At 38.7% G+C, this 14,184-nt stretch overlaps 1 protein-coding gene across 2 annotated transcripts; it reads right to left on the reverse strand.

The window, feature by feature from the left end:
* Positions 1-780: 780 nt before the first annotated feature.
* ulk1a (unc-51 like autophagy activating kinase 1a) lies at positions 781-14,053 on the reverse strand. 2 transcript variants are annotated; one of them, XM_026344345.1, is made up of 27 exons: positions 13,606-14,053; positions 13,416-13,508; positions 13,292-13,333; positions 12,306-12,338; positions 12,164-12,200; positions 10,983-11,156; positions 10,769-10,842; positions 10,574-10,675; positions 9,454-9,512; positions 8,194-8,276; positions 8,054-8,104; positions 7,880-7,968; positions 7,602-7,758; positions 7,418-7,478; positions 7,236-7,301; positions 6,926-7,051; positions 6,686-6,825; positions 6,305-6,402; positions 5,984-6,105; positions 5,691-5,806; positions 4,014-4,130; positions 3,590-3,732; positions 3,259-3,434; positions 3,051-3,169; positions 2,643-2,800; positions 2,389-2,524; positions 781-2,231 (listed from the first exon to the last, which is right to left on the reverse strand). In XM_026344345.1, exons 1-27 carry the CDS (start codon positions 13,693-13,695, stop codon positions 2,188-2,190), a joined length of 2,706 nt encoding a protein of 901 aa, XP_026200130.1. In that variant the 5' UTR covers positions 13,696-14,053; the 3' UTR covers positions 781-2,187. The 2 variants fall into 2 exon arrangements, with proteins under 2 accessions (XP_026200130.1, XP_026200129.1); XM_026344344.1 differs by having other exon boundaries at positions 782-2,231; positions 5,984-6,108.
* Between the last annotated feature and the right edge of the window lie 131 nt (positions 14,054-14,184).

Consider the following 14,184-nt stretch of genomic DNA (forward strand, 5'->3'; position numbering starts at 1 on the left):
ATCACTTGATATTTTGTCAATTCTCATTATCCTAATTAAGTTTGGAGGTTAAAAAAGATAATTTCTTTAATTGGCTGAAGAAGTGTACATTTTAAAAACAAATGTTTCGGCTCAGCTCAACAAAGACAATTAACACAGTTTACTGTACGGTGAAATTAAGAAGAACCAACAAACTACATTGTATAAAGGGCAATTAGCCTTTCTGCTAAACTTGCTAAAAAAAGAATTTGACAAAATAAAGTCTTGAATCATGAATATTAAGTTGTTCCTATTAGTTTAGGAAATAATAGAAATATGAAGTCACATGTACTTAATTACTACAATTATGAGCACACATGCTTATATTAACAATCAAGTTAAATATCAAGTTATTCCAGCTTTTATTATTTTCAAGCTCTTTTTGTTATTTTAACAACTGCTAGATAGAAATCAACTAATCAAAAGTAAAAATAATAGACAATTAACCGATTAACTTTCCAATGCAGTTCGGTGTTTGAATAGTTGTTATTTTAGTCAAAACTAAAATGGAAATTGAGTGGTAAACATGAATAATTACACTATTATATCCAAACTAGGCTTAATATATAAAAAATCACAGTACCAAATATGTGAAATGCCTAAAATGGTTCAAACTCCCATTTTATTATTACTTTGTAAAAAAGTTAAAAAGATTTAGTAAAAGTACAGTAACAAACTGCAAATTTGCAAATATACAGTCCCCACCAAATGTACTTGAACAGGTATACTGCCTTGAAAATACCTTTTGTATCTTCCAGGTCCTCTAACACAGTCTCAACTGTCTAAATAAGGCCTATGGTTAAATAATTTCAAAAAATTATTAAAGGAGATTTTATTAAGTTACCACAACTTAAATTTTATTTTCAGTCAATGATTACTGAAATCTATGTTTGAATAACACAAAAATTTAAATCATTGTAAATACACACATTAGAACGTTTTCATAAAACTGTATCATTATTATATTCAATTAGAAAGTTCAAGTTTTTTTCATTTAGTTCGTATAACAACTTCACAATGCACCACTAAAATTGGAGCTTGGAATTAAGAAGTAATGTAATTGTAACTGTTACAACAAAGGTCAATTTATCAAACTATGACATAATGATATATTAAGCCACTTTTACTGACTTGAAGAGAATTTATGTTTTTAATGAAAACTGTTTATTTTCACCCCACAGTGTGTAATAACTTTTTTTTTTGGCAAATTCACTGGCAATCATAAAAGTAAAAAAGTCAATTCAATAAATTCTAGTCTACGTTTTAACACAATTTTCACAAAATACAAAATACAAGTGTACTATTAGTTAAATATGTACAAATTCATTCACAAATTAACACAGTTGTTTTACATTAATCCAAACTTCACTTCCAAAGTCAAAATGAGCACAACCGAAAACAAACAAACAAACAAAAACAACAACACACTAACAGCAGTTAAACTTAAGCATTGTGCAGTTAATGTCACAACTGGGTACATCACCACCTCAAGGTGTGCATTGTTGGATCACTTATTGTAAAACAAAATTATCGACATATACTATATCTACTATAATCTATATGTCTGTAAGATAAATTGTATGAGGTCAAAAAATACAATTATACACATCATTAAACATATTCTGCGGTGATGAAAACAACATAAAATAAAAAGGCAGGCACTGATTTACTAATATTGCTGTTCATTGGCAATATTTGGTCATCTTTTCTAAAGTATTTAGATCCAGTTGAAGTTCTGTAGACATAATGAAAACATTTCAAATCAAGCAACCAAATAATCTTAGTTTCAAGTACAATACATTTAAATCAGCTATCATTTCATCAAATTATTCTATGTGCAAAACATATAACAACATAGTAATAGATACTGTCTGTAACAAAACAAAACAAATACTGAGAACATTTACAGTACCTGATCAAAATATTCAAACAACCATGACACAACATTTGTTAAAGAACATGTCCAAAATAGGACTTGCAGTCTATTTCTGTGCATTTATGTGAGATGGTGGGATAAGAGCAGATGCTCCAGTGGTCATTTCCCTTAAGGAACATCAAAGTGCTTGTGTTTATTTACAGTCTTAAGGGGATCCAGCCACCAAGTGAGGAGAAGGCTGAGGCACAATAATGCAGTTTCTGTGGACGCAGCTGTAGGGAGTATGAATGCTATTAAGTCTGCAGAGCAGAAAGGCGTTGCTCGATACATTGCTTACCTGAGAACCACAGAGAGTTAAAAAAAAAATTAAGATTAGAATGCAATCCAGACAAATGAATATCACATAGGATGTCCATTCACATGTGGTTTGATGTAACAATAAGTGGTTATAAGCTACTGTCTTGTGGATTGTGTGTGATAGTGTTTCTACTCACACTTATCTATGTTGTCAATGTCCTTTTGCTCTGTGATGAGTCGGGACAGACCCTCCATCAGCAGAAGGGCCTTATGATAGCGCTGGACTGATGCTGTGCCGTAGTGGAACATCTCATCTAAAGCAGCAGACTGCACCTGAATGCAGTACAAATGCACACATTGAGATCAAGATAAACACACACCCTTGTACAGAATCTAATACAGAATATAATCTAGACTAGAATATCAGGATGTGCTGCTTTTTGATGATCACCATTTGCACAGTGTGGCTGTAGATGAGCTTCTCGGCTGTGAGTCCACCGAAGCGGTCCATGAGCTTCTGTTTGTCAAGTAAGAAGGTCTGGAGTCGATTATTGAGGGAACGACAATGTGTAACGCAGTTCTTGTACATGTCATTCAGCTTCCGAATCACTGCACAAAAGAAATACAGCATGAAAATCAGTTTCATTAATACAATAATTACAAACATGGAACGTGATTGTCACTCAATTATACTACCACAGCACAGTGTCAAGCTGCACTCTACATTTTTAATGCTTGACATTCTATTGGACTGTAACACCCAAAAGATCTGGACTACAAACTACAAACATTTACCAGATACCTCTTAAATCTACAAAAGATGAATGCTTAATGGAAATAAGCAGAGGTCACAAGTCACCTTGTTTGACTGTAGTAGAGGGAAGGAGTTGGCCTTGTTTGATGTTCTCTTTAGCAGTGTGCAGTGCTGAGGACAGAAACTCTTCAGCCTTCATGTATAACACTAATTGCTCTGCGTAGCTGGAAGATATACATACAAAACATAAGTAAATTCAATGATCCTTGAAGTACATGTTGAGAAAATTTAAAAAGCTTAATCTGCATCTCACCTCCATTCTCTACTCAGAAGGCTAATCTGATCTGTCACCAAGCTCTGCTCTAGAAAGGAAACATCAGCACTGCTGAGGGCATCCAGTCCTGGGTCTTTAAACAAAGTCAGTTCCATGATACAGTGGACAAAAGCCAATGTGAAACGCATGTCACTCAGAGCATCTGTATGAGCTTGCTGTAAAAAGCATAGATAAAATACAGTAAATACTCAATGTGTTCAGGTGGAAGCAGATTTTTTTAATATATATTATGAAAATATACTTTTTGCCTGTAGGTTCAAGACAACCTGCAGGATTTCCCTAGCAGTATCATCATAGTATGTATCTGTACCTCCATCAGTGTATCTTCAGGGAGCTCTGGAGGATGAAAGACTGGAGTTGCATCCATGAATTCAGTGTCACTGTTTCTACGGCTTCCTTTCGGCATAAGACGGCTGTTAGGTAACCAGGCTGAGTTCATGTAGGTGGGGGAGCCTGCATTTAAGGCAAAGAGAAATATAGCTATACAATGAATAGGTTAAAAAATATGAATAAATACAAATACAAAAAGCACTGGCGTATCTGTTCAGGTTTAAAATAACCACATAGTTATTGTTGTCTATTATTTTATTATTACTATGATTTAAGTGGTTACTTCTTGACTGGAGAATTGTACCTTATTTAATTTCCCTAAAAAGGTTCAAATTACCTCTAAAATGGGCAAACTGGCACATCATTAAAAAAACACCAATACCCTGACTAGTGAGAACACTTACCTGAGTACATCTTTGATACTGTGCTATCAGGAGGAGTGTTTTCTTTGGATGGAGAACCCATAATGAAGAAAGCAGGAGGTGGGCTGTCTGAGCACTGAAAGCCACCAGTAGGTGGAGCTGTAGGGACAAAATCAAATTACTATGATGCCTTTAAAAAATGTAGTCCAGTTAAAATGCAGCCCAGTAAATGTTAAACACAGGGTCAAGTAGTTACCTCAAAACAGAAACTTTGTAACTTTTAAATATTGCAAGCACATAGTGAGACCAGACCTCACATAATGTGTGTGTTTATATCACACATTAATTGATTGCATTATTACATCACGGTTTCCTTTTGCATAACTTTATGGTGGTGCTTTCATGAACTGGCCTGTACCTGTAGAAATCCTACTATTTGCAGTGAAAAACATATCTGTCTTTATTAATCTGTCACTACAACAACGGGTACAGTGAAAGAAAAAGTGTGTGAACCTTTTGTCCTCATTTCATGGTTTTCTACAATAATTTATAATTAATTATGATCTGACCTTCATCTAAGTCAAGAGTATTAACAAATATAATGTGCTTAAAATAATAACACAAACATGTCATTATTAAAACAACCATAAAAACCTCATAGTGAAAAAAGTATGTGGCAGCAATAACCTCAACCAGGAGCTTTGTAACTATGGATCAGACCTGCACATTGTTCAGAAGGAATTTTAGCAGACCCACGTCATGATGTTTCCTCCACCATAATTTACGATTGGGATGATGTTTTCATGATGATATACAGTGACCTTTTCAAACCAGATGTAGTGTTGTGTGTTCTTTCCAAATAGTTCAATCTTAGTTTCAGTTCACAAAACATTTTGCCAATACTGCTTTGGAGTGTCAGTGTGCACTTTGGCAAACTTCAGTCATGCAGCAATGTTCTTTTTAGTAATCAGCAGCTTCCTTGGTGGTGTCCTGCCATAGACGCCCTGCTAGTTCAATGTTTCTAGTGCTGTAGACTCATGAACACAGATGTTAGCCAGTTCCAATGATGACTTCAAATCTTTAGCTGTCACTCTGGTCTTGTTTCTTTACCTCATTAATATTGTTTGTTGTGCTCTTGGGATCATTTTGACTGGTCACCCACTTCTTGGTAGAGTAGCCACAGTCCCAAAGTGTCTCCATTTGTAGATTGTTTGCCTAACTTTAGACTGACTGACTAGTCTTTGTAACCCTTTCCAGCTTCATGTAAATCTACAATTCTTGATCATAGATGCTCATCCTGAAAGCTTCTCTTGGTGAGGCAAAGCTCACATAAGTGTTTTCTTCTTGTGCAGAGCAAACTCAAAAAGTAAGAGTTGTCAGTCAAAATAGCTCTAGTCCACACCTCCAAACTAATATTCTTCCAGGTATGCTAATGCCTGACTCAAATTAACTTTGTTTTAACTTTATTCCAATGGTTCACAAACTTTTTCCACTAGCACTATGAGGTTTTATGGTTGGTCCCATTAAAGACATGAAAGATCAGATTTATTTTATGCACATTCTATTTGTTAATACTCTTGACTTGGATGAAGATCAGATAATGTTTTATGACAAATGAATGCAGAAAACTGTGAAATTTAAAAAAGGTTCACATACTTTTTCTTGCCACTGTATATAAATACTGTCAAAAAAAGACTGTATCAGTATTGACATAATCACCTGCTATATCCATGCTTTTCTCACAGTTGAAGCTATCGCCGCTTCCTTCTTCCAAAAGTTGAGCTCCAAAGGTCGCCTTCAGTAGCATGTCAGACAGCCTGCCTGTACTCAGTGACCTGGATATTTAACACAGCCAGAGATGGCATCGTGACCATTTATTTATCAGCGGGCATATCTATCAGACTGTGTGACATCTCTAGGTGCCAGGTATAGTGGGTTTTCATATGAAAAGTCTCAGTTAGATGTGGATTATTGACATAAACTCATACAAATTCACATTTCATTATTATGACCTTTTAAAGGGGCCCTTTTTGTTGGCTGAGTTCCTGCTGATGTCAGCCTGGGCAGCAGGAGCTGGGTCAAGGGACTGCAGGTTTGGGACAGTCCTGGTTCGGTTTGGCATTCTTGATTGAATCTGCTGTTAAAAAGAAAATTGAAGTTCTGAAACTTTAAACGTCTTCTTTTATATTTGTTTGGGCCTTATATGAAGTGTAAAGAACTTTTGCTGCTGCCAGCTAGTGTAAACTGTGATGTATTTTAAAAGCTTATATATAAGAGAAGCTGCTATATTTTAGAAGCTCTTTTTTTTAGGCTTCTGTATTTTAGAAGCTGACCTTGAGGCTGGAGTCCTGCATGTCAGCAGTGCCAGGGAACTGTCCAGTTCTTGTGCTGAGTGGAAGAGTCTGCTCTGAGGTCTTTGGTGTAGTTCCCACTAGAATACAGGGAATTCAAATGATTAAATCATTAGTAAATTAGGCCTGTTTATGAAGTCATCAGTGTTTAGTCAACAGCCCTAATAAGAATGTCACTAACACTAAATTAACTAACAAGTCTCTGTTTTCAAAAGACTTAAATGACTCCAGAGAGGTACTAAACATGAAACACTGTATTTTTTGCATGTACATGTAACAAATTATGAGAATTCCTGTGTTGGAGCTCTGCTTAACAAACATTCACTACATAGGTAAAAGGAAAAAACCAACTGAAATACCTACCTAGTGGGGAAGACTGTTGAGGTAGAGCTCCTCCGGGTACCAGCCTTGGAGAGTTCAGGACAAATACTGAACCTGGAGCTCGGCAGTCTCCATATTGTAGGGAAGTTTCACTGCTGCTGCCAGCACAGCACAGCGTGGCCCTGAATGACATAAGAACCATTTATAAAAGGGTAGGTGAAAATAAGAGGACACTGAGGTGGTGCGGGTGCATAGATAAGACAGCTGAGAAGCTGTACATGCCTTGTAGAGCCATGCAATCCAACAGGTTGCAGGTTCTGTTCCATACGCTGATAGTTTTGGATCTGAGTTGGGACAGGAATGGGCACTGTGTGGTTGCAGTTAAGGCTGACAAATTCTGCAGGATTGCTGCATCAGTGAAAGAGGAAGTATTAGCCACAGAGGAACGGACAGTTTGGAGTGTTTTTGAACATATTACAAATCAGTGGAGAAGTGCAATTTAACCAAATTAAATTCTCTAAAAGCTAAAAACATTTCTCAGATAGTATATGAAAGATATACTGTACACATTGTAAGCCAGGCCCTGTCTTACCTAACAGGCGGCAGTGGCGGTGTCTTGCTTGCAGGCATCAGACCTCCTTCAGTAACTACTGTGCTCCTGGAGAGTGTGTAAAAATGTGTTAGTGCATCAGTGTGATGGAGTTTCACTTTTCATCCATGCAAATATTTTATTTATGTCTGGTCTTGGTGTTTACATGTTTGTGTGCAACTCACCCACTGTATATCAGGCAACTTTCAACTGGTGACTCAGCATTCAGTTCACATGTGTACTCACCTACAGCGAAGTGAAATATAGATAGTCAGACTTTAACAATTTAACAAAAGTGTACGAGCAGAAAACAGGCACAGCTAAAAATACAGATAGCTAAAGTGTGAGACAGAGGCTCAGAGGTCTTACTGGGAAACTGAGCAGGAACCATGACATAATCTTCTGTGTAAGATAAGGTGCTCCTGCTGCCTTGATTGGGTGTTTCTTTCAGCAGGAAGACAGGAGAGTTCTGCGCGGGGGAGAAATGCAATTGGGGTTGGAGTCGGTGCATCTCTCCACTGGAATGCTAAGAAAGAAACAAAAGATTGGCTAATTGTCATTGCTTAGTACATACGATGAATGTCACATCTTTCACCAAGATCAAGTGAAGTAAAGAGATGATTTTATAAATCCAAACTTGAACATACTTGAGGGAAGGCCAGGTGGGATGCAGAGGAGCTGCTAGAGGAACTGCCCAGGCCTGCACTGGGGTAGGAGAGCATGGGAGCTGGAGAGCCTGTCAAAAATTGGGCTTGTGTTAGAACCTGGACTACAGTTGTTGTTACAGAGCTGTTTTGTTACAGACAAAATAAAGCACATACATTTCTTTGTGGCTGAGCTTGTCTCCAGGAAAGGATGGTGGAAAAACTCATCTGCAAGTGTGTAGATTTAGACGTCAGAGACAGATTTTAAAAATCAAATTACGAAAAGGGATTGTGAACGTTAATAGGCAGAGGTTTACCAAAGCCGATCCGTTCTTTGTGGTTTCTCTGAAGCAGCCCCAACAGTAGGTGTCTTAGGTTACTGGAAGTCTCTTTTGGGATGCTGGAAAAATACAAAGGTTTCCTGTTTAGATGAACTTTCATTAGTTAGAACACTGCTAATAACAAAAGTCACTGGAAAGAAAGTGACTCCTATTACAGTCTCGTCCCAAGAATTTTAAATACAATACACTGCACAAAGAGGGGTAAATCGTTAGATGAGCTCATCTTGGCATGCAGCTTTATACACAGTGCCATATGTGGAACCAAAATGTTGACAGAACATCTGTGTGTTTACTGTGTGTGCATCCTGTTTCCAATATGTATGTTCTTAAAAAACAGTAATATTTAGGCAACTTGTGTTTCATAACCACAGTGTGAGCTGTAAAATATGCTAATATTTTATCTATTTTATTGCTTCAGAGCACAAGCTGAGGGTATTATGACACTCAGAGTCAGAGTCAGTCATGCTGTAAGTGCATGTGTGTTTACGTCTGTATTGAGCTATGTGGGTCATGGGGAAAATGATAGCTGTACAGGCCACTAGCTGGCAGCTTGGAGCAGGTTATATATAGCATGACAAGAAAACAACAAACCATGTCTCCTAAGACACAAACAGGGGCTATCTTATCATTTGGCTTTATCACTGCAAAAGATAAGCATGGCCACAGGCCATACACAAGCTGCTGGCATAATACACTGCTTACAATCCTTTCCAGGACCAAATTCTGAACATTAGACATTCAGTCTTCAACACTTTAAACAGACACGAGTACTGATTAGTATGTAATGATTTCAAAGCAGAGAGACTAAGTTTCATATTACACCTCCTACAGAGTATGTTGTAGAGGGAGAAATAGATGTAGCTTTACATGTTAGTTTGATTTTCAAATATTGTGAGAGTGTCTGATCGAGAATGTTCCCGATGATCAGTTGCGTCAGATGTCTGTATCAGTTTCTTCCACATTAGGACTATTATTGGTGGTGGTATGAAACTTCTGGATTTACTGAGTGCTAATTATAAAAGCGTGTGCAAGTGTTACACGTGTTTTGTAAATGTCCACGCCATTCACATGCAGGCACGGGGCAGATGAATGTCATTCACCAGCAAGTGCAGAGATGACAGATCTCTCTGTAATACCGGTTTACCATGTAACTCCTATCATCTTCCTTTGCGTATTGTTTGTGTCTAATATGCAGTGTATGAGAGTTGGTGGGTGGTCTGGCAGAGGTGCACTAACCTGGGTAACAGGGTCCTGTTGCTTTCATAAAACAGACGAAGCTCCTGTGGTGTACTGGCCTAAATGGGCACAATAAACAGGAGATACACTTGAAAATGGCCTATAACATATGCAAATGCACCCTTACGAACAAGCACTTGAATAAATTACAATGGACTGTTGGTTTGTTTGACTAGAACTTTACAACAATTATAAGCTACTTGTGCCAAACTGCATATGATCCAACCATAAGAAATATGCGGTTGTTTGATGATACCCATCAAACTAGCTAAGCAAACCTCATCATCAGCTAATCTCAACCTGACCTTTGGACTCACTGACCTGTCTGACAAAAATAGAAGCAAATCTTCCCCCTGATTCTCAGGGAAAATGCATTCAAGGAAACTGCAACATAAATAACCTCAAAAGGTACAAAAGGTCAAATAACAAAATGTGTTTTCATCTGAAACAGCTATACGTAGGAATAACCCAATCACTGAGGTTGCACAAGACAGTGCATTATGGGTGCCGGTCCCAGGCCTGCTGCAGATATAGGGGAGGGATGGGTCAGGAAGGGCACCCAGTGTAAAAACCTGCCAAATCTACATGTTGATCATGAACAAGGAAAAGGGAATAAAAAGGGATTTCAGGAAGGATCACGTGTCATCACTTCTCTATAGATAACAGTTCAACTGTTTCATCAAAGCAGCCACGTGAACAGCAGAACGTAATACCCAGTGCTGTGTCATAATATTTGCTCCAGGCTCATAGCCACTTCCATATACCCCCAACCCCATCAGTAAACAAGGCTTTCCTAGTAAGTGGACAAGCTATTGCAGCATTTTCCAGCTGACAACACTGGAGATCAGGGAGAGTGTCACCTAGCAGGCAGGTGGTCTTTAATGGCTCATGGATGGATGATGTTGTTTTTCTATGTTGCGAAAGGGATATATCATGTTCAGTTTTGTGTTTACAATAATGACTCTGCCTTTTCTATGTATTAAACAAAAACAATTGATGGGTATTTGTAATTACATAAAGGAGCTCAGTGAACATTTCTTTGTGAGTTACTGTAACAGTTGTTAACAAATGTTAACAGTTTTTGTATCTGAATATGTTTGTGCTTTGAAGTGTCACTCACATGAAATGGTGCCTTTCCAGTCAGACACTGGTACACAATAGTGCCTATGCTCCACAGATCAGCCTTGGCATCATACTTCTGTGACATGATGACCTCAGGAGCCTGAGTTCGGACAAACACAGTTCACAGCTTTGGACATGGCGAAATTACACTTTGTTGCTACAGGAAAGCAGAGTAAGAGACCTTAATACTCACCATGTACATGGGAGAGCCACACAGTGTTGCTGCCATGGTATTTGTCTGGAGATGACGTGCAAATCCAAAGTCAGCTGGAGGGTGAGAGAAATGAGGTGACGCACAAACATCAGTGTTTGTGTGCACATATTTTAGTGAGAGCAGAGTGTTTCCATGTACTGTACCAAGAGACACCGTGTATTTCCTTTCACATTTTGTTCTTCTAATGTTTTACCTATCTTGATGCAGGTCTTCGTGGAACTGGACCTGCGCCCCTCTGGGTGGCAAAGCAAAATGTTCTGGGGTTTGAGGTCTCTGTGGAGGATGCCTTTACCCTGCAGGATCTTCATGGCCTGAGCTATCTGCTGTAGGAATACACGGATGGTGTCCTCACTTAATGTGCCCCTAGCTGTGGGTCAGACGGATGAAATACATATGATGATCGTGTAAACTATTTTGTTTACAATAAGGCTTCATTTAGAAATTAATGTGAGGGACATGTGATGTGCTAGTAAACCTCTCTCATCTCAATCCATTCAGTATTTCTAGCTGCTGTGTTTTTCCACCGGAGGACAGGGGATAAGTAAGTGACAGATGGGTGAGGTCATGTGGGTGCTCTGTGAACCTTGCCAAGTGTGACTGAGTGTTGTGCTGAAAATAGCGTGATGTGTCTCCTGTGCAGGAACACAAAATTAACAGGTCTACAAAATAAGAGATGTTTGCACAGTGGCAGAATTAGACCGTCAGTCCACATCAGCATCTGAATAGTTTCATCCACGCCAAAGAAGTAAATTTAGCATGAGAAGAAAATTAACTTTATGCCCTCAGTCACATCATCAAATGTTGAAATGAAGTCTGAAACATGAGACGGAGGAATTTTTTAATGTCATAGTCTAGAGAGAAGTGTTTTGTTTTTTCAGTCTGAGAATTTAGTCCCAGTAAAAACACAGGACACACTGAAAGCCAGCAACATGAAAAATAAAAGCAGGGAGTTATTATTCCCTAATCTGGTTTTTACATAACTTCTAGTAAAAAGTGGAATAATCTCAATCATAAGCCTATTTCTATGGTTTACTTTTATCTGGGTTAAGTATTAAGGAGTATTAGTGATAATTACCCACTGACCTGTGGAAACTTTAAACCTGAATTCGGTGTTTGTACTACTGTGCCAAAATCCTATTACTCCTTCAAAAGTCTAATAAAAAAATGGAAAGCTGACTTGTCAGTACAACAGTAAGTTTCTCCAAACATGCTCACAAAAAACACACTGTGAGACTGGCCCTCTCTTGCAAAAGTGAATGTCAATGTCTTTTTTTTTTTTCGCTGTGACCACTGGTGAAACAGAAAACTTTACTGTACAGGGTACAGTTCAGAGACATGAGCTATATTAAGCTCTGTGTGATGTAGCAAACTTACAGTGAAGGTACTCTGCCAGGTCACCTCCATTGCAGTACTGTAAAAACGAGGAATACAAGTCTTAACAGAGTCTCTGACAGTGCTGTCTGATAGTAATTGTGATTTGCATTTGCACTTGAAAACAGGGTGACATGTAACTGACCTCCATGACAAGATACACACATCCTCCCATTTCCTGTTGATAAAACCAGATGAAGATTAAATGCAAATCAAAACAGTAACGTAATATACATAGAGAGGTAGGGAATTATAAATCAGTTAGTGCCTTAGCAGCTATGTCCCAGGTTACACAAGGGACACGAGCTCATTTCTTAGACTGAGTCGACTACTGTTGCTTGTTACCGCATGCTCAGGAACCAGAAACTGTAGCCTGTTATGGACCCTGTCCAACTCCAGGCTCCCTGAATCATCTAGTACCTGCTGCTAATTTAGGGCTGTTAGCATCAACATTAAAAGAGTGAGACGTTTAAAAGGTGTCAGTCGCACTTGACTTGAATGGACAGTAAGGTGGGGGGCGGGGGGCAAGTTGAATCTTGTTTGCCTTTTATATCACCTAACATGCTCTGTGTATCGGACTGAAACTCGTTTAGTACCTTATGTGTATAATGGTGTAATAAGTATCCTGATAACAGAGTAGAGGCTGGTTGATGCCAGGTAAATTAACATATTAATGTCAAAGAAGCCTCTGGCAGCCTGACCTGGAGTCTCAGTACATAACCTAAATTCATTAGCCCCGTCTGCTGGTGTGAGCCTGCTGGGAGGTGATGTACTGTGTTTTTTAAGCCATTGTTTAACCAGCTACACCCTGCCATCTGTCAGAAGCAGTGAGAGATCAGATCAACCCTGTCTGGCAGGTGTCAGTAAGGTGAGAAGAGCAAATGGTTAATGGTTAACTCAACAAGGCTAGTATATTACACTAAATCCTAAAAAAAAACATTTCACTCTAGTCTCTTTTAGAATAATAAAAACTACAGTTCAGGTCATTGAGTCCCGCCAGCGCCATCAAAGACTACAACACCCGTCATATCTGCACCACATGCGCACACGGCGTGAAGTGTTATGACAACACTACAGCATGAGCAACATGTGGCTGCAAACACACAGGTGACAGAGACGCCAAAGCTTTACCTGGTAGTCCAGCAGTCGAACAATGTTCTCATGCTTGAGTTCCTAAACGAGATGGGGGAAAAACATTTGAGTTCAAGTGGACACGGAAAGAAAGACACAGGAACATATCAAAAACTGAGCGTACCTTTAATATTTTGATTTCTTTACCAAGCAGACAATGTGATTTGGCCAAGTTCTTCTTGCTGATGCACTTTACAGCAACTTCCCAGTCACGTTTCTAAAAAAAATAAATAAATAAATAAAAAAAGCAGCTCTATAAATACTTTTTTTAAATCAATCAGACACATAATAATACATTAATATCATGGGAATACCTCTCTATGTCTCCCTTTGAACACAACCGCAAAGGCACCGTGACCGATCAGGTCCCTTCTGTGGAACTCAAACTTCCCGACAGCCTCCATGGACGAAAACTAAAGGTGGATTTAAAGTGTCCGAGCGGCTTCAGGAGGTTGAATATGCAGCTGGAGAACAGTACACCACTTCCACGACACTTCCCTTGTACCGATCAGTCCCATTTCACTGGTGGACAACTCCGTCCTCGCACATGGTGAAGTTTCTAGTCGGTGACAACACTGGGGAGTTTCTGTCAGCCACGAAAACGTAAAACAACGTGAATATTAGCGAGACACGTTACTTACTTAACTATTGAAGTCAGTTCCTGACGCTCTTACAGAAGTGACAGTAACAAAAAGTCCTCTTAGAGCTGTTAAACGCTGTTTATATTCAGACACTGAGCTCAGATATTATTGTCTTCAGGAGTTATTCATATCTCACGACGAGCATGCGCAAACACATCGACAGATGTTGGACGGTGGTGCCTTCATGGACACTTCGTAAACCTGTCGCTCTTAGCGAAGATTTCATTCTAAAGTGCTTCATTTAAAAGGACC

The sequence above is a fragment of the Anabas testudineus genome, chromosome 9 (genome assembly GCF_900324465.2).
Source record: "Anabas testudineus chromosome 9, fAnaTes1.2, whole genome shotgun sequence".
Taxonomy (NCBI): domain Eukaryota; kingdom Metazoa; phylum Chordata; class Actinopteri; order Anabantiformes; family Anabantidae; genus Anabas; species Anabas testudineus.

What these genes read in the sequence shown, in the direction of transcription:
- ulk1a (XM_026344344.1), bottom strand. Translation starts at nt 13,695, where the DNA reads ATGGAGGCTGTCGGGAAGTTTGAGTTCCACAGAAGGGACCTGATCGGT. An exon ending in CCCACCTGGCCTTCCCTCAA is followed by an intron (nt 7,759 to 7,879) that starts GTATGTTCAAGT and finishes TTTCTTTCTTAG; the next exon opens with CATTCCAGTGGAGAGATGCA. An exon ending in CTGAAGATACACTGATGGAG is followed by an intron (nt 3,435 to 3,589) that starts GTACAGATACAT and finishes TGCTTTTTACAG; the next exon opens with CAAGCTCATACAGATGCTCT.